At 38.9% G+C, this 24,061-nt stretch overlaps 1 protein-coding gene across 2 annotated transcripts in view; it reads left to right on the top strand.

Annotated features, from left to right (window-relative positions):
- Nucleotides 1-24,061, top strand: part of LOC129725377 (nose resistant to fluoxetine protein 6-like) — a 55,397-nt gene that overhangs the window by 13,370 nt on the left and 17,966 nt on the right. For both annotated transcript variants that reach the window (XM_055681146.1, XM_055681147.1), the window contains exons 2-7: nucleotides 21,209-21,447; nucleotides 21,541-21,734; nucleotides 21,871-22,188; nucleotides 22,386-22,661; nucleotides 23,102-23,347; nucleotides 23,794-24,019. In XM_055681146.1, coding sequence (XP_055537121.1) covers nucleotides 21,209-21,447; nucleotides 21,541-21,734; nucleotides 21,871-22,188; nucleotides 22,386-22,661; nucleotides 23,102-23,347; nucleotides 23,794-24,019 — 1,499 coding nt within the window. The remainder of the gene's footprint in view (nucleotides 1-21,208; nucleotides 21,448-21,540; nucleotides 21,735-21,870; nucleotides 22,189-22,385; nucleotides 22,662-23,101; nucleotides 23,348-23,793; nucleotides 24,020-24,061) is intronic.

Consider the following 24,061-nt stretch of genomic DNA (forward strand, 5'->3'; position numbering starts at 1 on the left):
GCTTCAATTTACCTCAGATCGAATTCCTATGATTGCTAACAACACAGGCAATAAATTGTAGAGCAACGAAAAATTATTTTAGCCTTTTCAAATGAATAAAAGCTTAAGTTCCACTCACTAAAAATTACATCCGTTTACGCATCAGCTGCAGTAGCGTATGTTTTGTCTATTATTTTGACGTTTGACGTTTCACGGTGACTTCGATGTGTCTTAAAATGTCTAAAATATTAAATACCAACACTTCACATATTCCAAAACACAGTTAATTGGCGTTTTCTAGTAAAATCCTAGGGGTGACGGTCTTACCCTCAGTGCCGGGCTTACCCCCAGTACCAGTAAATTTTTTAAAATTGTGTCAAAACAACTCGAGTTGTCGTAGACAACAAAGTTGCAAATTATTCTTTGATGCATGCTGAATCTTTTCGACAGAGTCGTAGAGAACGCCTCAAACAGACGGATGACGGTGAATTTGCTGCAATGGCTAGAGGGTTTACCCTTTGGTAAAGTTGTGCACAAACTGCTCAGCTGATTGACAGCTCTGGGTTCAACGAGTGTGGCAATGTTTGGTCTCACCTAGCAAATCGGCGAGGAAATATTTGTGCAGCATGTGCATGTAAAAAACGGCAGTGATTAAACTGTCCAGATGACAAATGGAAGCTTGAATGCCTGTCGTATTGGATTATGATTTGATTGAAACGTTAGTGCTCCTTTCAATAAACCTTCCATTGGAGGGCTTTTTTATTTACATCAACTACAAAATCGTTCTGATTTTTATTTCGAAACAGTGAGAGGAATTCCTTAAAAATAAGAACTGAGGACCCGGGTTATTACAGAATATTTTTTGAGTAATAACCCAAAACCTCACAATGTCCGAACATTGCACAAAAAATGTTCAATCATAGATCACATAAAGTATCGTACCGGTGCACTGTTCGATTTCAGCAGTGATAGAAAACCACAAACCAAACACTATCGAAATTCATAGCTACGAAGGCCAGCAATCAAGCGGGTGAAAAAATTTGGCAAGATGCACTAACTGAGAAGATGATGCAAGCTTGGCTCGATTAGGTTAGGGCGGCTAGAAGTCACACTCGTCTGAAATCAGTCAGAGCAAAGACGTTAAGCGTCCCAAAAAAAAAACAATTTTGCTGACCAGTGTAGTTGAGCCCGTACGCTGATTATTTTGCTGGCTGCTGCACGAGTGTACAATAACCATTCTTTTTTTTCGATTTCCATCCATCCATCTGACCACAGCGAATGCAGGGGTTTTCGCAATCCGGACCGACCAAGAGTGGATCGCTCAATGCCAAGTGATCTTTTAGTAGTTAGCACCTTTTTTTCTCTCTCTCTTATTCAGTCCATATTATGAAGAGTACTTTCGAGGAAATGTTGCAATAGCCGGTCAGTGTGGTCAATGGGAATTGGTTTTATAGTCACGGATCCGATGACTTTGAGCGTGCTGTTTATTTGCATAAGCCCGAGCGGAGAGTCGCTGTGTTTCGAGAGAGGCGCTTAGTTTTACGTTGCTCGATATTCAAATCATGCTTTCGAATAGAGTTAATAGTTAAAACATAACACAGAACGATTTTGTTTGTTTGAAAACTCCGAATCCTTTTAGCTTAAATCTTGTAACCTTTTGACATTTTGAGGTTTTAAAATCTTGTCACATTTAAATTTTGATTCATAGGTTCGGATCCTGCATCAAATGTGTCATGTAATCTAGGAAAAATTTGGAACATAGTACATTTGCATCTCGAAAATCGAAATTTTGTGATTTTGCGAGTCTCTCAGATTTGAGTTCACGTGACGTTTATTGACGGATTTGAGAGTTTTTGTGATTTGCGTACGAATATTGAGATTGACGCGTTTTTTTCACGGATTTCCCAGAAAGAAAAGTTTTCATTGATTTTTTCAAACGTATAGTTTGTTCAAGGTCGGTGAAGTTTTTAAATTCGGATTCCGGAATGTTCACTAATATAACCAGACCTGTTTTCGTAACAGGTTTCGAACATAGGACGACTGGTTTTTAGACTACCGTCGTACCTCTAGACTAGCTGAAAGGATTATATTGGGTTCTTAGCTGTTTAATTCGAAACATTACCATTGGAGTCTTAAAGGCTCGATACCTTAAAATTTTTAAATTTGTGTATCATGGAAGCATGATTCTGATCCTTGAATTCTGGAAATTTCTGATTCCAAAGTCTTAGTATTTTAAAGCTTTGGAATCTTGTACTCTCTAATCTGGGAGTTATAAATCTTGGAATTCAAATTATAAAATGGCGAAATCTTGGGTTCTCAAATTCTAAAACTAATAGATCCTAGATTGTTGGAATCGGGGAGGAATGGAATAGCTTGCACTTGAAACATTGAGTGAATCTAAGTATTTTAGGTATCGCAGAATCAGTATCAGCGTTTTGAACAGCTTCAATTTGACATGCTGTGGAAGATCAGACGTGGTTGCTCTAAGGGTACGTAGACCAGCATAAATTTTTTTTTTTCCTTCGAAGTATATATATTTAATTCCGATGTACCTGTGCACGTTGATGTTCCAAACAGAATAGCCTTCGTTTTCGTGTGGTTAATACGTAGCGAGTTTCTGGTTGCCCACTGAGTGAGACGTTGAAGATCTGATTACTCCAAATGAAAGCATTATCATTCCACTTTACAGAAAAGTGCTACTTGTAGTAGGTTCCATAACAAATTTCAGAGATATAGCTCAAATAAAACATCAAGAATTCTTAAAATTACCACTTTTCTAGAAACTATTTCACCCCTTGGTGACCGAGGGATCAACAAATTCAATTAAACAAAAATTGCATAATTGTTTTTTCTCTATTCCTAACTAATATGTGCATTTATATCAAATTCGAAAGACCTTGTGCACCTAGTGGCCTGGTTTCAGCGAAAATTGCTCAGTATACGGCTTATTTCCTACCAGTCAGGTATGACTGCACAAGGCACACAGCTGAACGGTCGAAAAAGAAACGCTCTCCAAGCTTGTGACAGAGACGACGATGAGAGATCGTGTCGAAAGCCTTACTAAAATCTATCAGCAACAGAATAACTTTATCTTTTCTATCCACAGCCACAGAAATATCATCGTAAACCCTAAGCAATGCAGATTTAACTCCTTGTCGTTGTTGAAATTTTGGATTAAAGTTAAAAAAAAAGTTAAAAATATTAATAAATACTACAAAGTATACAGCCCTAGGGTTGTATGAAATGGTGACGTGGGACTAAACACTGCAATTAGAGGGATTCTTTGTTGCAAAAGTGCGCATACAGAATCAATTCGTTTGCTTAATGACTCACATATTTTTATTCTCAACTTTACCTTCAAATCTAATTTTGGAAATATATTTAACAAAACTCGAAAAAAATTTTTTTACATTAGGCGATGCTGTGCCTGTAAAGACTGGGACGCGCAAAAATTGGTCGACAAAAAAATCGTTTCTTTCAGTCAAAATTCGTAATACAAAAATCTTCCTATTTTTATTTTGGTAGATCAACTCACATATTTAAAGGAGAAATTGTTCGTTTATTATTTTGGTTTGCCAAATCTAAACTGCCGTGCCTTCTGCTTAATCCCTTCCATTAAATTTTGTACAGTGATCTTATCGACCTTATTCGTCGCCAAACGCCAGATAGATTTATTCTGCTGCTCGTTTTCGATGGATTTATTAGTTTTTTTGATATTCTGTTTGACCCAGTCTCAATATTGTTCGATAGGGCGGAAATCTGGGCTGTTAGGAGGGTTGTGGTCTTGGGGTACCACAACCACGTTGTTCGCATCCTACCACTCGATCGCCTTTTTCCCATAGTGACAGCTTGCCAAGTTCGACCAGAACAGCACAAGCCTGTTATGTTGCTCTAGGAATGGTAGCAGCCGATTTTCCAGGCACTTCTGGACGTAGATCTCTTGATTGACGGTTTCGTAGTGATGGAAATGCCGCTTTTTAGACCACACGCGCATATGGCCTGCCAGACGAGGTATTTTTCGGGAACTTTGATAGTTTGATGGTTTTAAAAATTTAGGCCACCTTCCTTTTCCTGGTACGGTATGAAATTCCTGTCCCGGAAGCTGCTGGAAATCAACCTTCGCATAAGTTTCATCACCCACGGTCGAACTTTGTAAGCAGATTACAGTTTTCCGGACCACCGCTTTGCCGAGGTGTTTTGTTCGAAATCTGGGTTCGCCACCTTCACTGTCTTACAGGTCGACAACCCGGCTTGTTTCTTGGCCCGCTGCTCATAAATATGGGAGACAATGAGCTTGCCAGTGACATACCTGATGGAAAAATTATGATTCCGCATATAATTCGCTTCCACTTTCTTCATCGTCGCTGCCGCGTCTGAATTACGATTTCCACTGCTTGTAGACTTCCTAGAGGTCGACAGACGCTCCCCGACCACTTTTAAGATATATGTTACGGTCGATTTGGCCACATCCAGCAATTTTGCCGATTGGAGATGCGAGCAAAATTTTGGCACGCTGTTCCTCTTGTTTGGACGCCATTTTGGAAATTGGAGAGCAACTGGTGAAAACTCTTTTTAGCATCCATTGTATATGCACTCAACTTTCAAATGCAACATTACATGGTTTTTTAAAGGCATTTTTTAAAAAAATACACCAATTTGAAGTCGACCAATTTTTGCGCGTTCAAGTCTTTTGTTATGCGTTCCAGTATTTTGTTATGCAAACAACATTTTTTTGACGAGGAACAAGTATATTATTCTTGTTAAAGAAGCACCAAGAATTTTTCGTAATGTGTCTATATCAGAATTAACTCTATTTCCTCCTAAACTAAATCCAATAATACTTACGTTATCATGATGAATAATTTTATCTTATTTAACTATGATTAAATCAAATTTTTTTACGGATCTTTTGAAGTAGAATACTTCTCTCAGGAAGTTCGGCTACATAGGGGTGTGAAATGAAAATCTAAAAGCGAAAAAAGTGGAAAATATGTCCAATTTCAAATGCTAATAAATCGGTTAGTATTCGATGGATTTCCTTCGTTCCTGCAGCAATAGATTGGAAAATCTTCTAAGATTCTTCACAAATGAAGATAATTGTAATTTTATTATTCAAACTATTGTACTATTGAAAATAGTCAAGCCTTGTCAAAACGAAAAATTCGACCTCTGATTGGTCGTTATATGATTGGGCCAGCTGATGCAGGGACAGCGGATACCAATGGCAGCGTATAGCGGCCACAACTGTGACATGGTTACGGTTAGCGCAACAGTTGCAGCGGGTATATCTGGCCATGAAGCATTAATGCAATAGTTGAATTAAAATTGCAGTTGCAGCAGTCGGCCTTTTTCAAGGCTACTAAATGTATTGGAAAAGCATAATGAATGGTTATTATTAAACTGCAACTGAGGTTTGATGCTGCTGCAAATGCACAGCAGTGTGATAAAATTAAATAAATAATATATTAAATATAAATTAAATATATAAAACAATAATCATACCCAGAATAACCTACGCCTCGTTAGTTTGGTGGTCCAAAACCTCTGAAACATCCACTCAAGCTAAGCTAGGTAAAATCCAAAGATTGGTCTGTGCATCGTTTGTGGAGCTATGAGAAGCACTCCACCAAAAGCTCTAGATGCAATACTTCACCTTCTTCCACTTCATCAAGTGGTTTAACTAGAAGCGGAAAAAAGTGCTTTAAGGATAAATCGACAGTACAACCTAAAAGAAGAAGATCTAATAGGACACCTGAGAATACTGAAAGGTTTCCAAATAAATAATCTAATAAAAAGTAAGGAGGATTGGCTGGAGAGGAAACCAAATTTCGAAACTCCCTACAGAATATTAGAGATAGAACGAGAAAGATGGCAACAAGGTGGACCCACAATTCGGGACGGTTCACTTTGCTTCTACACAGACGGTTCTTAAATAGATGGTTCCGCGGGTGCGGGATTCACAAAACCAGGAATTAATAATTTTTGAAGTAGAATACTTCTCTCAGGAAGTTCGACTACATAGGGGTGTGAAATGAAAATCTAAAAGCGAAAAAAGTGGAAAATATGTCCAATTTCAAATGCTAATAAATCGGTTAGTATTCGATGGATTTCCTTCGTTCCTGCAGCAATAGATTGGAAAATCTTCTAAGATTCTTCACAAATGAAGATAATTGTAATTTTATTATTCAAACTATTGTACTATTGAAAATAGTCAAGCCTTGTCAAAACGAAAAATTCGACCTCTGATTGGTCGTTATATGATTGGGCCAGCTGATGCAGGGACAGCGGATACCAATGGCAGCGTATAGCGGCCACAACTGTGACATGGTTACGGTTAGCGCAGCAGTTGCAGCGAGTATATCTGGCCATGAAGCATTAATGCAATAATTGAATTAAAATTGCAGTTGCAGCAGTCGGCCTTTTTCAAGGCTACTAAATGTATTGGAAAAGCATAATGAATGGTTATTATTAAACTGCAACTGAGGTTTGATGCTGCTGGAAATGCACAGCAGTGTGATATTTATATACGAAACAAATCCTATTTCAAAATGACTGACACGCAAGCAGCCGGGTTATCTTTCTTGTTAAAGTATTCTACTTCAACCCTGCGATCGTGGCTTTGCACACAACCTTCCTGTGATTTTTTTTCCTTGTGAGAGCCTATGACCACCGCTACCATTAGTTAGATATTGTATTAATACGGATCTTACTTTTAAAATGATATGGAAGCCCTTACATAGGTTCACTAATAGACAAACGTAGGAAGATATGTTAAACAAAATTATCAATAAGTTTCAGCGAAAAATCGTAGCAATCAATAGTTAGGGGCCGTTCAATAATTACGTAAGCATATTTTTCCACTTTTTCAACCTCCCTCCCCCCCTTGTCAGACATCGTAAGATTTTTTGATACTCCCCCTCCCCCTAGTAAGATTTTACAATATATACTCTATATAGATTTTTGTTATAGTTTTATCATCCTGAAGCAAGCACAATACTTCGTTTTAATTCTATTTAATCATCCTCCCGTAATTTTCTATTTATGAATTCTACCGTCCACACTTTCATGAACATGGTTATTTGAAAACCTGCATTAGCAATGTTTTTCTTACGTAAGAGAATCAATTCACCCCCTCCTCCCCTGTAAGACAGCGTAAGAAAATTGCACACCCCCCTCCTCCCTATTTTCTTACGTAATCATTGAACGGCCCCTTACAACGAAATAAAAGTTCCAAAAGATTCATATTTGTTCTTTTGCGCGCCAAGTTTTTCTCTCTTGCTAACAATTATATCCACTGTATTACGAGGACCAGGCCCGGATTTGGGGGGGGGGGAAAGGGGGCAAATGCCCCGGGCCTCCCGATTGAAGGGGCCCCCCTAGTCCTAGGGCGACCTTTTCGCCTTTCTCTTAGAAAGGTATAGCAATCACTTGCAAAACCGAAAGTATAAAAGTGCTCCAAAGGGCCGAATGGCATATATCACTCGATTCAGCTCGACGGCTCGACTCAGCTTGACGAGCTGAGCATTTTCTGTATGTGTGTGTGTGTGTGTGTGTGTGTGTGTGTGTGTGTGTATGTGTGTGTGTGTGTATGTGCAGATTTTTATTCTCAGTCACTTTTCTCAGACATGGCTGAACCGATTTTCATGAAATTAATTGAAAATGAAAGGTCTTGGTGCCCCATAAGACCCTATTAAATTTCATTGTGATCGGACTTTTAGTTTAGAGGTTATGTATCAAAATGTGAAAATCATGAAACATCATTATCTCAAAAACTACACTACCGATTTGAACAAGATTGGTTTCAAATGAACGGGCTACCTGAAAAACCCTTAACTTTTGAATTTTATGAAGATTGAACGAGCGGTTAAGAAGTTATAAAAAGAAACGTGTTTTGAAGACTGTTTAATCTCACTCATGTTTCTCAGAGATGGCTAGACCGATTCTCATAAAATCAGCGTCAAATGGAAGGTTTAGTTGCCCCATAAGACCCTGTTGATTTGTTTTGCAATCGGACTATTACGTTGCCTGTTATGTTTAAAAGTGTGAAATCCAGCTATGATAAGTAAAATATCCACAAGACTACTTAAACTCGCTCACTTTTCTCAAAGATGGCTGACCCAGTTTCCACAAAATTAGTGTCAAATGAAAAGTCTAGCTGCCTCATAACACCCTATTGAATTTTACTGTAATCGGATTGTAACTTCGTCTGTAATGTACCGAAATGTGAAAATCACGAAACTTCATTATCTCAGAAACTACACAACCGATTTGATGAGAATATTATCATATGAGCGGGCTAGTTAAGGGTTAACTGATGAATTATGATTGAACACGTGGTTTCAAATTTTGGCTGCCCTATACGTTCCCATTTTATTTGATTATAATCGAACCTAAGCAACCGTTATGTATTACATTGTTAATAAAACAACGAAAGTCTATTATCTCAAAGATTACGTGACTTATTTGAACATAACTAGTGCCATACGAACGAGTCATCTCTCAAACTTACAAATAACAAACTCCATAACAATTTGATATGTGGCTCAAAAGTTATGGAAAGAAAAGAAATTCAAAGACTATTGAAAGCTATACCTGCTTTGATCAGTATATGTGGCCTCAACATAATTTAAATGTGGTATCGTAAAATTTGAACTTTCCAAATTCATTGATTCCTTGCGATATGTTTAAAATCTGCAAAAGCACGACGAATCGGTCATAGGATATAATCAAAGTCGGATTAAAAATCGTTTAAAATGATTGGTTTTATCAAAATGACAACATCCTCGACTTTTGGCTTCTGTACATCACCTTAATTCTGAATATATTCATGCTGAGTGGTATTCGGTCAATTTCAGCAGATTTTCTGGCATCAATCTAACACCGGAAATACCCATATTGGGAGGTATTTCGTTATTTTGGTTGTTTTCCAGAAACTAAAAGTGGTTGTCTTTAAATTCAAAATGGTATCCAGGGTCAATGTTTGGTTTCTATGCATCATCTCGATAACGGAAATATTCATATTGAGTATTTTTCGGTCATTTGCGACTGTTTCCTAGAAGTTGCCATTTAGCAATTCAAAATGGTGCCTGAGGTCAATTGTTAGCTCCTTGCATCATTCTGGTCCCAGAGATACTCATATTGGATAGTATTTGTTTATTTTAAGCTGTTTTTCACAAACCGGTAGTCGCCATCTTGGATTTCAAAATGGTATTTAAGATAATTTCTGGCCTCTGAGCGTCATTCTGGTTGAAGAAACACCCATATTGGGTGTTATTCGATCATTTCCGGCTGTTTCCCAGGAACCGGAAGTCGTTAACCTAGAATCCAAAATGGGGTCTTTGGTCGATTTCAGCTGCTGTGTATCATTCTAGATCTGGAGAAACTCATGTTAGACGGGAATCGGCCATCTTTGGCTGTTTTTTCAGAAACCAGAAGTTGCCATCCTGCAATTGATAATGGTGTCTGAGGTCAACTTTTAGCTTCTTGCAACATTCTGGCTCCAGAGATTCTCATATTGGATGGTATTTGGTCACTTTGGGCTGTTTTTTAGAAACCGAAAGTCGTCATTTTACCTGTGAAATCAATTTCTGTCATATGGGCGTAATTCTGGTTCCGAAAACATTGATATTGAATGGTATTTGGTCATTTCCGGCTATTTGCCAGACACCGGAAGTCACCATGTTAAAACTCAAGATTGTGTCTGTGATTAATTTTTAGTTTCTGTCCATCTTTCTGATTCAGAGCGGGGGCCTAGTGTGGTTGGTAACGTCTCCGCCAACCACGCTCGACGCCTGGGTTCGAATCCCACCGCCGACATAGGTGTCGATGGTTGTGGGGTGGCGTGATCCACTCACAACCAACCCAACTGGTCTAGATTCAATCCTAGCCGACACCGGGAGATTTTCTGAGGCGAAAAATCTCTGGAATCACGCCTTCCATCGCAGGAGGAAGTAAAGCCGTTGGCGCTGGTCCGTTAATAAACGGGTCGTGAGTTAGGGTCCTGGGTGTGGAGTCGCCTCCCTGGGCGTCGGTAATTGGCCACAACGGTGTCGGAAATAGACCGACGGAAAATAAGCGAGAAAAAAAAATCTTTCTGATTCCGGAGATACTCATATTTAATGGGAATCGTCCATTTCAGGCCATTTTCCAGATACCGGAAGTTGCCATCTTACAATTCGATTTGTGGCTTTTCGGAAATACCCATATTGGGTGGTATTTGGTCGTTTGCCGCTGGTTTTCCGAAACCGGAAGTCGCCATTTTGAATTTCATAATGGCATTTGAAGACAATTTCGATCGATTTTAGCTCCTGTGTATCATTCTAGATCCGGATATTATTACATTGGGTGGAAATCGGCCATTTTTGGCTGTTTTCCAGAAACCGGAAGTTGCCATCTTACAATCCAAAATGTTGCCTGAGGTCGATTATGGAACATATTTGTTACCCCTAAAAACATTCACATGCCAAATTTGGTTCCATTTACTCGGTTAGTTCTCGAAATGTGCAGAAATTTGTGTTTCATTTGTATGGCACCCCTTCCTTTCGAAAGAAGGAGGGGTGTCAAAATATTATGGACATATTTTTGCCTTTCTCCTAGAAAGGTATAGCAATCACTTGCAAAACCGAAAGTATAAAAGTGCTCCAAAGGGCCGAATGGCATATATCACTCGACTCAGCTCGGCGAGCTGAGCATTTTCTGTATGTGTGTGTGTATGTGCAGATTTTTATTCTCACTCACTTTTCTCAGACATGGCTGGACCGATTTTTATGAAATTAATTGCAAATGAAAGGTCTTGTTGTCCCATAAGACCCTATTAAATTTTATTGTAAGGCTAGTTAAGAGTTGACTGATGAATTATGATTGAACACTTGGTTTCAAAGTTTGGCTGCCCTATACGTTCCCATTTCATTTGATTATAATCGAACTTAAGCAACCGTTATGTATTAAGTTGTTAATAAAACAACGAAAGTCTATCATCTCAAAGATTACATGACTTGACATGACAAATAACAATCTTCATAACAATTTGATATGTGGTTCAAAAATTATGGAAAGAGAAGAAATTCAAAGACTATTTAAAACTATACCTGCTTCGATCGATATATGTGGCCTCAACATAATTTAGATGTGGTACCGTACTATTTGAACGTTTCAAATTCATTGATTCCTTGCGATGTGTTCAAAGTCTGCAAATGCGCGACGAATCAGCCATAGGATATGATCAAAGTCAAATAACAAATCGTTCGAAATGATTGGTTTTATCGAAATAACAACATCCTCGACTTATGGATTCTGTACATCACCTAAATTATGAATATATTCATATTGGGTGTATTCGGTCATTTTCAGCAGATTTTCTGGCATCAATCCGACACCGGAAATACCCATATTGAGAGGTATTTAGTTATTTTGGTGTCCAGGGTCAATGTTTGGTTTCTATGCATCATCTCGATTACGGAAATATCCATATTGAGTATTATTCGATCATTTTTGACTGTTTTTATTCTATTTTCCACCAACCGGAAGTTGCCATCTAGGATTTCAAAATGGTATTTAAGAAAATTTCTGGTCTCTGAGCGTCATTCTGGTTGAATGTTTTTAGAGGTAACAAATATGTCCATGAAGGTTCGACGCCCCTCCCTCTTTTGGAAGCACATGTTCCAGAAACCGGAAGTTGCCATCTTACAATCCAAAATGTTGTCTAAGGTCGATTATGGAACATATTTGTAACCTCTAAAAACATTCACCTGCCAAATTTGGTTCCATTTAGTTAGTTAGCTCTCGAGATGTGCAGAAATTTGTGTTTAATTTGTATGGCATCCCTCCCTTCCAAAAGAAGGAGGGGTGTCAAAACATTATGAACATATTTTTTACCACTTAAAACATTTACCTGCCAAATTTGGTTCCATTTAGTTGATTAGTTCTCGAGATGTGCAGAAATTTGTATTTCATTTGTATGTAACCCCTCTTTCCCAGAAAAGGGAGAGGCGTTTGACTATTATGGACATATTTGTTACCTCTTAAAACATTCACATGCCAAATTCGATTTAATTTGCTTGGTTTGTTCTTGAATTGTGCAGAAATTCATGTTTCATTTGTATGAGACCCCTCCCTTCCAGAAGATCATAGGAACCTTTGTCGGCACCAAAAACCCCTACATACAAATTTTGACGTCGATCGGTTCGGTAGTTTTCGAGCCTATATGGATCAGACAGACAGACAGACCGAACTGCATTTTTATATGTATAGATTACAGCAATATTTAAGAACCTGAAGAGTGACTATACATTTATTGGATTGAAGCGTTCATGTAAATCTAATTTTACAAATAAAATTTTGAATGAGAAAGGCTGGGTCTGACCGCTAGGTGGATTAATTTAGGTTTTTTTTGCTCGTCACCTTCCAGAACGTTACCTCTAAATGTAGAAAAGAAAAGAGGGCCTCACAAATAAATTTGCCCCGGGCCCCTCAGCTTCTAAATCCGGCCCTGACGAGGCCAGTTACGTATACGTATATTATTAGTCAAGTTACAAATGAAAAAATATCGTCTAACAATGTTCAAATTTTAAAATGATTTTGAAAAAATCTTAGTCAATGGGCAAAAATTCACAACCATCCATACTTTTCCATAAAATTGTATATTTAGGAATTTACTTTTCTGATATTATCCAGTCACGAATATTTAGTGAATATCGAAACTGAAATGAAACAAAAATAACTTCTAAGTTCATGAAAGCAAATAAAAATTGACCTATTGGGATGGAGAGACTCTGTCAATTTTTCTTTCGATATTGATAAAGAGAATATCAGAGGGAATGGTTGGTGTCTATTCATGTTGTCTGTGCTAGGAATAGGTTTTTGTTCGCGTAAATTTGTCCTTGACACTTTTTATCAATTTTCAGCGTTGAGTAAGCAATGAAATAATGATAATTGGCGTATTACAAAATTTTCCAAATTTGTATTTACCCAACAACATATTGGTTATTGTTATCCATCATGTGGTTATGCTGTTATTATCGTTTGAAATCTAATGCAACATTTGCCAGTTTCATTTCCTCGTAGTCCGTAGTCCCACGTCAAAAGCAAAGCCTTGGTACTATATTCGGATTCGCAATTCGATTTTCTGTTTATTGTACACATACACAGCCAACTGTTCAATGTACAGGACAATTGCGGGGCTAGCGCTAAGATCCTACTGACACCAACAGTCTCTTTCGTTTCTGGCGAAATCCAGCCCGTTCGGCAAGAAAAACGGCGTGTGAAAAGAACATGAGCCACACTTTCATGCGAAATGTTATGAAACGATCTTGGATATTCAGAAAATTCACGGAATAAAAATATTGCTGACAGGGTTGCTATTGCTAGATCTCTGTTGCTGCTGAATACGCGCGCAGGTCACAACATTATTTTTTGAACGAAAAGTTGTTTACTCTGGAAGCAGTTTTGAACTATCAAAATGACCGTGTTTATGGAGCATGTCTTCGGGATATACCAGCCGATAAAAGAGCAGTCGAGCGATATCAAAATGCGTCGGCTCCGATGGTTTGGGGGAAATTGATTGATCGTTCAGAAATGGTGTAAGCAAAACTTGCCTTATTTCATCAGTTCATCTGAATGGCCTGCATCGTCACCGGATTCGAACCCGCTGAATTTCAGTATCTGGGGATACATGCTAGGAAAATTTGGACAACGTTATTAATCTGGTTTGGACACATTAACCCCATTTTTTGATCTATAGTGGTATGCTTCACCATACTCTAAGTGCGTACGAGTAGGTAAATCACTATTTGACGAGTTGATGTCCTTGCTACATTGCACATTTATCCCAGTTGGGCAACGCACTTCGTATGACGTTTACTACCTCGCCGGGACTTTCCCTCCAAATTTCGGTAGGTTCTATGTGTCCCTTACCGAAGATATGCAATCTGAAGTTTCGCTTTGCATGTCACAAATGCGACATTTATAATCAACAAGTTAGCCTATCTTCTTGAGATGATACTTACTTGGGGTTGTGCCCTGTAGTAAGACCTGTGAATGACCTCAGGTCTTTCTCATTTAACCTGAGCAGCACGAGGCTCTTCTCGCGATTTGGCTCTATGAATCTTTTCGATTGTCGTACTCCGCTTATGATATCCCAGTTTGCTTTGATGGTCGCTTTCTCCCATTCACCGAGTTCAGCTTCTAGAGCGCTCGGGGAAACTCCACAGAAAGGTTCTGGGCCACTAAAGTTATTGGATGACCCTTGTCTGGCTAGTAAGTCGGCCTTCTCGTTTCCTTCGACTCCACAATGACCAGGAACTCAGTATAAGTTAACTTGGTTTTTCATAGCTAACTTTCGGAGCGACAGGATGCATTCCCACACTAGTTTAGAGTGGCAGAAAGTAGAATTCGGGGCTTTAAGTGCTGCCTGACTATCACAGAAAATGCAAATATTTGCGTGTCGTTAATTGCTTTTCAGACACGTATTTATTCTATTATCGCGTTTATTTCCGCCTGGAATACTGTTGGCCAGTGTCTCATGGGAAAATAATTATGAATTCCTGGTCCTGTAAATCCCGCACCCGCGGAACCATTCATTTCGGAACCGTCTGTGTGGAAGAAAAGTGAACCGTCCCGAATTGTGGGTCCACCTTGTTGCCAACTTTCTCGTTCTATCTCTAATATTCTGTAGGGAATTTTCGAAAAATAGACCCCAGTGTGGTCCGAAGCATAGTGCTTAGCAACTCCTATTCCTACTGCGATGCGAAGAATCCAACGAAAGATCGGTATAACGGAGGGAGCTTGATCGCATGCAGACAGGAAGCAGTTCTCCTTGGAGGGCAGCTTATCTGAGCGTCTGTTTCCTATTTCAGGGGAGGCTCAAACAGCAACTGATCCGTAGCGGACGGCTGCACTATGAAATGCAGTGTCTCGCCAGGTACACCCAAAACGGCAGCCCCGTCGTGAGACTAGGCATCATGGCCATAGTAAAACAGTATACTTACTCAAATACACTACGAAGAAGAGTATTGAGTTAGGCAAACGAAAAAGGGCACTTGGAATGTTAGGACTCTGCTCGAATCGGCACGCACGGGCGTTATGGTCAGATAGCTACGGAAGGCAAATGGTACATTGACCATAAACCAGAGAACTTGAATTCCGGGCGGTAGACTTAATCGCGGGTAGGTTTTTCAAGTACCACATCGACTTCAGTGGCAGCGACAGAGCGGAACGGGGTGTCGTTTTTTGCTTTGGTACCTTGGCAAAATTAAGCGTGTCATTGGGTGGAGGCCCACTTTTGACCGTCTATGCGTATTGAGGATCAAGGGCATATTCTTCAAATACAGCCTTATCAATGTGTACGCGCCGATAAACGAGAAAACCCTCGACGTAAGGGCGAAGCTCTACGAGCTCCTTGAGAAAACGTATAATAGAGAGCGCCTGCATTACGACATAAAGATCGTCGACGGGGATATGAACGCACAGGTCGGACGGGAGAAATTATTTTGTCCCGTTATTGGGAGGGAAAGGGAAATTGGTGGGGACTCTACCACAAACGTTAACGTTTTGAGGCTAGTGAACTTCATTGCGGCTAGGAAAATGACCATCTGTAGTACCCTTTTTACACGTCAAAACATTCGGAAGCATACCTGGAGACACTCCAACGTAGAGGTTTGCTTCCAGATCGATCACATGCTGATTAAAGGCTGGCACTTTTCAGGTGTCATCGATGTGCGGTCCTTTCGGGGGCCAAGTGTCGAACGTTTTCAAATCAAGATCGGAAAGGAAGATGCGTCTGAACATCCAGAGGCTACCAACGGAAGGAGTTGTGGCACTTTACTAGTGAAAAGTTGATGGAGGATCGACAAACCAGTTAACGTGGACCTGAAAGAGCAGTGGAACAGCGCGAGAGTGATAGAGGTGTGATGCCGAAAGTCTAGAAAAGATGGAGGAAAGGAATTGGGCCTACAACACGTTAGAAGCATCAAACCGTCAGATGCTGCAGTATTACCGGGAAGCTATAGACCCGATGGCTCCTGGATGGCTGTAATATAGGTCGATTTGTTTCAATTGGTGATTATTCTTTTGATTCCTTTGTGATTAACGGTATTTCTTATATTCGTATGACAGCTAGACAATCAAAGTTTTTGTTTCCATCATTGTAATTGTCGATATTTATCAAAAAGCAGGAGTTTGAGGCCTGTTTTCTGCGACTGATTAAAATAGGCGCTACTGCTTCTTACCCTAGTTATCACGCGACAACACCGCTGTCATGTAATCTCATACATAGTTTGTAGTTCCCAATTTGACGCATGCACGTACGCTAGCGCTGATGTCGAAATACACAACACAGCACGAACACGACAGATGGTCCTAGTGTTACAATCGTAAGGTACTGGTTTTATCCGAACGAGGATTTTATTGACAACTTGTTCAACAGAGGGCTGGCCACGTAGCACGCATGGCGCATGAGCGACCGGCGAAGGTAATATTCAACAAAACCCCGGATAGAGGCCAACATTTTCGAGGCAGACCCCGCACGCACTGGACAAATACAAATACAAATTACGATTCTAAAAACTTTCAAATTTTGGATTAGAATTATAGAACCTTTGTGTTCTTGAATTTTGTGATATAGAAAGTATAAATTCTGGTATCCTTAAATAAAAAGATCGCAGAATCTACGAATTATACATTCCAAAATACCAAAATATTTAATCTATGAATCTAAGGATTATGGAGTCTTATAAGTTTGGTTTCTTAGAATTTCCCTGTCTCAGTTTGTAGTTTTGAAACCTTGAAACGTTAAATCTCGGGATTTTGATGTTGTGTTCATGAATGCGAGAATTCCTAATTTTTCTTTTATTAGCAGGAAATCTTTTTAGTCCCAAACTTTGTAGTCTTTGGATTTTGAAATCTTGGAAAAACTCAGTCTTAGAATATTGAAATCAAAAATTCTTAAAATCGTATTATCTTGACTGACGCTCATCCACTGACGTAAGCGTCAAAGTGGCCGATTTGTGTTTTTGGCGATTAAACGATAGAACACACCAAATCGGACCTATAGGCGCCGAAATTCGTGTCCAAAGTGTAAAAAATAGCGTCATTAATTCACAAAAATGAAATAACGTTACCGCCATTTCTATTCAACGTGACGTAAATCCAATCCAACTATGTTTGCGATGCGTTCATTACAATCAACGAGTCGAGAACTAATCAAGCAAATTGAACCGAATTTGGCATGTAGAAGTTTCTGGGAGCAGGAAATAGCAGGAAGAGAAGGGTTCTATACAAATGAAACACATATTTGAAACAATTTTTACGAAAAATAGCCTAAAATGATCGAAATGATTGAATGAATTGCCCCGAATATTTTGAATTCTAAGATGGCAACTTCTGGTTTCTGATTAACAGACCAAAATGTCCTAATATATACCACCCAATATGAGAATTTCCGGAACCAGAATGAAACCCAGAGGCCAGAAATTAAGTCTTTTGAAATCCAAGATGACGACTTCTGCTCTCTGGAAAACATCCCAAAATTATCGAATACCACTCACTATCCGTAATCGGGATGATGCACAAAAGCCTACAATCGACCCCAAGAGAAGACCGTTGTAATCTTCGTCCACGGATTCAGCTTAGCGGGGATGAAATCTAGGTAGTTATCTGAATAAGTTAAATAAAATTCAAATATTTAAAAAAATGTAATATGATAATGTACGATTGTTCAACATTAAAATCTTAAATTTTGTTATAAGGTTGATCTGCTTAATATAGACCACTTCCTTTAGTGGACCACCTGAATTTATTACACCAAATGACACATCTTCTTCTACTATATAAAAATGGAATTCCGTAACGCTTGATCTTATTGATATTATTCCCTCCGTCTCTGTGGTGTACAGTAATCATCATCATTTGAAATCGTTTTAAATCAGAAAAATAAGCGGTGACATAAAGGTTTTTTAACCGGAAAATGTTCGCTGATGTTCAGGAAAGACATTTGGTGAAAAATAATTTGTATCTGATTACTACAATTTGAGATATTATTCACAAAACTACGTAAAACATACAAAATTATGACTTTTCAAGTTGAATTTACCTCCAAAACAAAATTCAAAGCGATGACATGTGATTCTTTTTTCATGAAAATGTTTGTTAATGTTCAGGAAAGACATTTGAGGAAAAATAATTAGTATCTGATTACTAAAATTTGAGATATTATTCACAAAACTACGGGAAAAAAGCAAAATTATGACTTTTTAAGCTGAATTTGCGTCTAAATCAAAATTCAAAGCAATGACATGTGATTTTTTATGCATTAATATGTTTGTAATGTTAAGGAAAGACATTCGAGAAAAAAAAATAGTATCTGATTACTAGAACTTGAGATTTATTCACAAAATTACGTAAAACATGCATAATTGTGACTTTTTGTGCTAAATTTACTTCTAAACCAAAATTCAGAGCGATGACATGAGATCCTTTTTTCATTAAAATGTTTGTTAATGTTCAGGAAAGACATTCAAGGATAAATAATTAATAGCTAATTACTAAAACTTGAAATATTATTCACAAAACTACGTAAGACATGCAAAATTGTGACTTTTTATGCTCAATCCGTCTCCAAATCAAAACTCAAAGAGAAAACATGTGATTTTTTTTTCATTAAAAAGTTCGTTGATGTTCAAGAAAAACATTCGAGTAAAAATGACAGGTATTTGATTACTACAATTCGAGATAATAATCACAAAACTACGTGAAACATGCGAAAACATGACTTTTCATACTGAATTTGCCTCTAAATCAAAATTCGAATCTATGATCTGTGATTTTTTTAAGATGAAATTAAGGCAAAATAAATAAAATTAAGTACCTGATCATTTGAAATTTAAATAATTTTAATAAATCTACGTGAAAAATGCAAAACCAAGATTTTTAGGCTTAATTTGTCTCTAAAACATAATTCAAAGCGATGACATGTGATTTTTTTCAATGAAATGTTCGTTCATGTTCAGGAATGGCATTTGAGAAGAAATGTTAGGTATCTGATTACTGAAAATGTAGATATTATTCACAAAACTAAGTAAAACGTGCAAAATCATGAACATTCATTTGCCTGCAAATGAAAATTCAAAGCTATGATATGTGATTGTTTTCCAATAAAATGTTAGTTAATGTTCAGGAAAGATATTTGAGAAAAAATAACACGTATCTTATTGCTAAAAGCTGACATATTACTCAAAAAACTACGTATGTTTGAAGCATTTTTGAAGATGATTTTCTGCATGCAAGGAAACACCTTAAAATTCTCTCTGTGATTTTTTTTTTTGAAAAACATATAATACATGCAAAACTTTGACTTTTTAAGCATAAGCTCAAGTCGCATCTAAATAAAAATTCAAAACGATGACATGTGATTTTTCTTTCAATAAAATTTTCGTTGTTTCTTCAATATTTCCAAATATTTTTTTTAAGAAAAATCCATGTTTTGAATCAGTGCGAGTCGAGCATAAAAAATTTACATTTCTGATGTATTCGTAGATTTGTGAATAGTAACACATTACGGGATTCGATTTACTTTTTTACCTTTACCCAAACTAGATCTTGGAACATTTAGCTGGAGGAAAGGTCCCATTTAATCATTTAAGCATTGAAAGTCATTTTTCATTTTCTATATAATTTTGTGGATTAAAGCACAATTGTTAGTTATCAGAAAACCTTCACTTCTTCTCAGACGTGTTCCTTGGACACCAACAAACATTTTCGTTTTAAAAAAAAATCACAAGCATTTCTTTAGATTTCATTATAGAGGAGAAATAAGCATGAATGGTCATGCTCGATTCTTCTTCTCGAATTTCCTAAAAAGAGGTTTTACTGTAAACGATTGTCAAACAGCCTGAATATCACGCAGTATAGGTATATTCGAAACCGGGATGACTCCACACAACATTATCCAAAACGGCGGCTTCCGGCTTAAGAAAAATAACCTAAAGTGGTATTTGGCCAACCATTTCAATAATTCCGAAAGTGGAACTCCATACGTCGTTTGGAAATCCGATATGGCGACTTCCAGTTTATGTGTGTTCTGTTCTCAAAATATTGAAGTATTTTAAGTAAGTTGTGCTAAAGCAGTAATGAATTATAAAAAATGATTCCTAAATTTAAAACCTTTGATCCCGAACGGGAACGTTCAACTAGTTAAAAATATACTTAGTTTGATTTATGCTTTGACAACTGCAATAATGTTCTTCATTAGAAATGTCGCAACAGACGTTTACCAAAAACTGTATTGACATCACACTTTCCGAGCGAAAGTAATCAGATTTCCGACGAATAGGTAGGATAATAGTGTCTTTAAAAGATAAGAAATAAATTTTACTAGAAAACCACCTAAAATATTGAAAAAAATAGTGGCCCAATTAAGGGTGGAAATAATATTGTTTTCCTTATTCCGGCATGCTTCATTTCGAACAAGAGCTATCATTGAAATAACGCCGCGAATCATAGTTACCATAGTTACCATAAATTTGTTATGAGTGTGTTATTGTTTAAAATTGCTGCTAAAATGAGAAAAACGCCGGAAATTGGCAAAAAATATATTGAAGCAGCTTGTACTGAGTGTCTTCAAGCAATAAAAAGTGATGTTTCGACTAGAGAAGCTTGCAGGCGCTCCAATGTTCCACGATCCACCGTAATATTCCGTGCAAGCAGCAAGTGGTCAGGAAAACCATGAAAAGGTAAACAAACTGCATTGACTGCCACGGAAGAGGACTCAATTGTTCGCTGGATAACTCGTATGGCACGTAAAGGATTTCCTATTACGAAAGAACGGGTGCAGTCTACAGTTGATCCAGATTCAGAACTCTCAGTGCGTAAGCCAGAGTTAGTTTCATCAGCGGCAGCTATGGTTGAAGAGAAGTATTATTTAGACCTGGCCCAAATTAGGAAATTGTTGTGGTCCAAATAAGGAAACTGAAACGATGATTTATTTCTTTTAATATGAGAAAATAGAGGTATTATCTAGTTGTTTTTCATGCAGGAAAGATGACAAACATGTTACTTCATGTTTATACATAATGAAATACTTAATTCAGTTTAGATATTTACACTTTTTCTTGCAAAATTTGCAGCTACGCTACTAAGTGGTCCATTGAAGGCAGTTATACCCTACTTTCAAAAAGTATTTCGAATAGCAACTTGGACCAAAATCACCTCACTCATCAATTGTCTTTTCGCTCCACAGTGCTAGACTCCTCTGGAATCCAGGAGCCAAATTTTATGTCGGGCCACAACCACTGGATCGGTTCGGAGAAGGGCTGCGAATCGGCCCAGACTCCCCTGTCGATTACTCTATCCGGCCGCTATCGTCGCAACATGAAGCCCAACCTGGTGACGGCCTTGGCTCCGTTCGATGTCAACTATCGGATGGTACACGCGCGGCATCAGTCACCCTGGCAACTTGAGATGAAATTTCAAGGCGAGGTGAGTCTGTTGTGGTGTTATGATTTCCTTTTCAGACCCGGCAGTATTTGCTTATATCTGCCGTCAATGTTAAACCTTGTTTCGTCCATTTAGAATATTCTCCATATTGGTTTGTGTGTTCCGCGATCTTGCTCCAACGGGGAGCTGTTCAATTTGACTGCTCGTTACTTTGATGAGCGCATAATCCACTCTCAGGACATTTACGAGTTCAAACCGGATGTGCTTCAGGTGAAAGACCTGCAGCTGACGACAAACTTCTGGGTGAAACCTAGCTTTCTGGTGATTTGGTGAGTATCTCGGGGTTATCGTCTATGGATCCATAATTGCTGAATAGAAAGGGATATTACAATCACTAACGGTTTATTGCAATGAATGAGGTAAAATAATGACTAATTTCTTTAATTTGTTTTATTCAACCTTTAGCATTTCGTTCCTCGTGACTGCATTGATGGTGTTTTTAGCCCAAACTCGAGCGCAAAAAGCAGGCGAAACAAAACCGCTCACAATAGGTGAAAAAAACAATCTCACTTATAGTGTGGTCAGTAATGGAAACGTCGGGGCTCCAAATGACGATGAGCAAATGAAGGAAACTCCGGTCGTTCCAGCTGCTGCCGTCACAACGGCGAAAGTACCATCGTTTACGGTCAAGGTCATCCAAAGCTTCAACATACGCAAAAACCTTGCTGCAGTGTACCGTACCGACATTGGCCCTCGCTCACTGCCGGTCATCTGTGGAATCAAGTAAATATATTTCTTGTTGTAATGTTCCACTCGACTTGCACTGCCCGAAGCGCAGATATTGGGGGGCTGTCTGCCAACCGCGTAGCCAGCGAGCTAAATTACGTCTATCTCTGTGCTGCAAGATGATCTACGCATTTCAGTCACCCCATCATGTAATAATCGAACGATGAAATTTGTTTTTTTTTCCTCCCGCCTAGGTCTATTTCCTGTTTTTTGATACTGTGCTTCCACATCCAGTGGTACACGTTTTTCACCGTCCACAATCCGGCGGTGATGTTCCACTATGCCGAGCAGATTCGCTATCAGTTGATTAGTAACGCGCCGTTGCTGGTAGATGCGTTCTTCGCCATCAGTGGATTCCTGGTCACGTACAATTTCATCCGGAATTGCGATCAATTTAACGAAATCAAAACAAGCGGATGGTGGAAAAATGTCAAGCTGTACGGGAAAATGGTTGTTCAGCGCTATTTGAGGTATTTATCGTTACGTTTTTATCGTTACGGAATTGATTTCATCGTAATTTGCTCAACCATTGATAGCACCTTTTCAGATTTTATACTTGACATCGCAAAAAAAAAACTTAGATGTCTTTTCGAAAAGAATGAATTTCGGTACAACAAATCTTTAAATTGCAAAGTTGCTCAAATCACCGAAGTATGTAACAAAGCTCAGAAAATTTCATTGGATCTTGGGAGGGTGTTATCAACTTCATAGACGAGTTTGCATGAAATCCATCCTAAACCAGTTCACTTACATAACAATTGTTCAACCAAACCCGTTGGCATTGAAGCAACCGTGCCGGTCGGCCACGGTCGTGCCACTGACCTTCGAATAACAAGCCAGCGGTTATTACGGAGCCCTTTTTCGCCCCAGGCCAGCCATTGTTGCTAACTAACATTTGATGAAATTCCAGACTCTCGCCACTGTATCTAATGATCACTGCGATCGGCGAGCTGATGACGAGCTACCTAGTGGATACCTCAAAATTCTGGATTCACGAACGGAGCGATCTACGCTGCCAGCGCTACTGGTGGCGCAACGTGCTCTACATCCAAAATCTATTCGACATCGACGATCTCTGCCTGAACTGGACCTGGTCATTGGCCTGTGAGATGCAATATTACATCATCTCTGTTGCGCTTCTCTTCGTCTACGCCAGGTGCGTCCCGTTCACTACCTCTACCAGCAATCTTTTATTTTTCTTTGAGCACTGTTTTTCCTCAACCCATCCTTCCCATACGTGTTCGTTTTTCATCATCAATCACCCCATCACTATGCTGCGTAGACTCGTTACCTACATCATGCTCCCACTCATTCATTCCGATGGTAACATTAATTCCACCCACCGTCGCCCACTACCTCCCAAATGCCAGAGCCTACTTCGGCCGGTTGGTTTCTGTGCAAAGGTCGTAATCATGACATTGCTTTTCTGATTTTTCTCTCTTCCTTCTTTCTTTCTCTCTGCTACGCTTTGGTTTGTTTTGATTGCCTTACGCCACTTACCGGTTTAATGTTTCGCGCCCGTTTTCGCTTTCGTTTTAAATACCGGCTGGACTGGTGATCACCACTCACACCACACAACACGTACGCACACAAACATCGCAGGAACACCGAGCTGGGTAAGTCGATCTACGTGCTATCGGCTGTGGCGACGTTCGTGTTCAACATGGCCATCACGCTGATGTATCACTTCGTGCCGTCCTACGATGTGCTGTACAATACGGGCAGTGCCCTCTACATCGCGCCCTGGGCCCGAATGTCCCCCTACGTGGTGGGTGTCTACTTTGGGTGGCTGCTGGCAGCAACCCGCGACCGTCTGGTCTTCACTGAGGTAGGTTGCTACACACCCTCCAAAAAAAAGACTTATTATGTA

Source organism: Wyeomyia smithii, chromosome 2, assembly GCF_029784165.1.
Source record: "Wyeomyia smithii strain HCP4-BCI-WySm-NY-G18 chromosome 2, ASM2978416v1, whole genome shotgun sequence".
NCBI classification, from domain to species: domain Eukaryota; kingdom Metazoa; phylum Arthropoda; class Insecta; order Diptera; family Culicidae; genus Wyeomyia; species Wyeomyia smithii.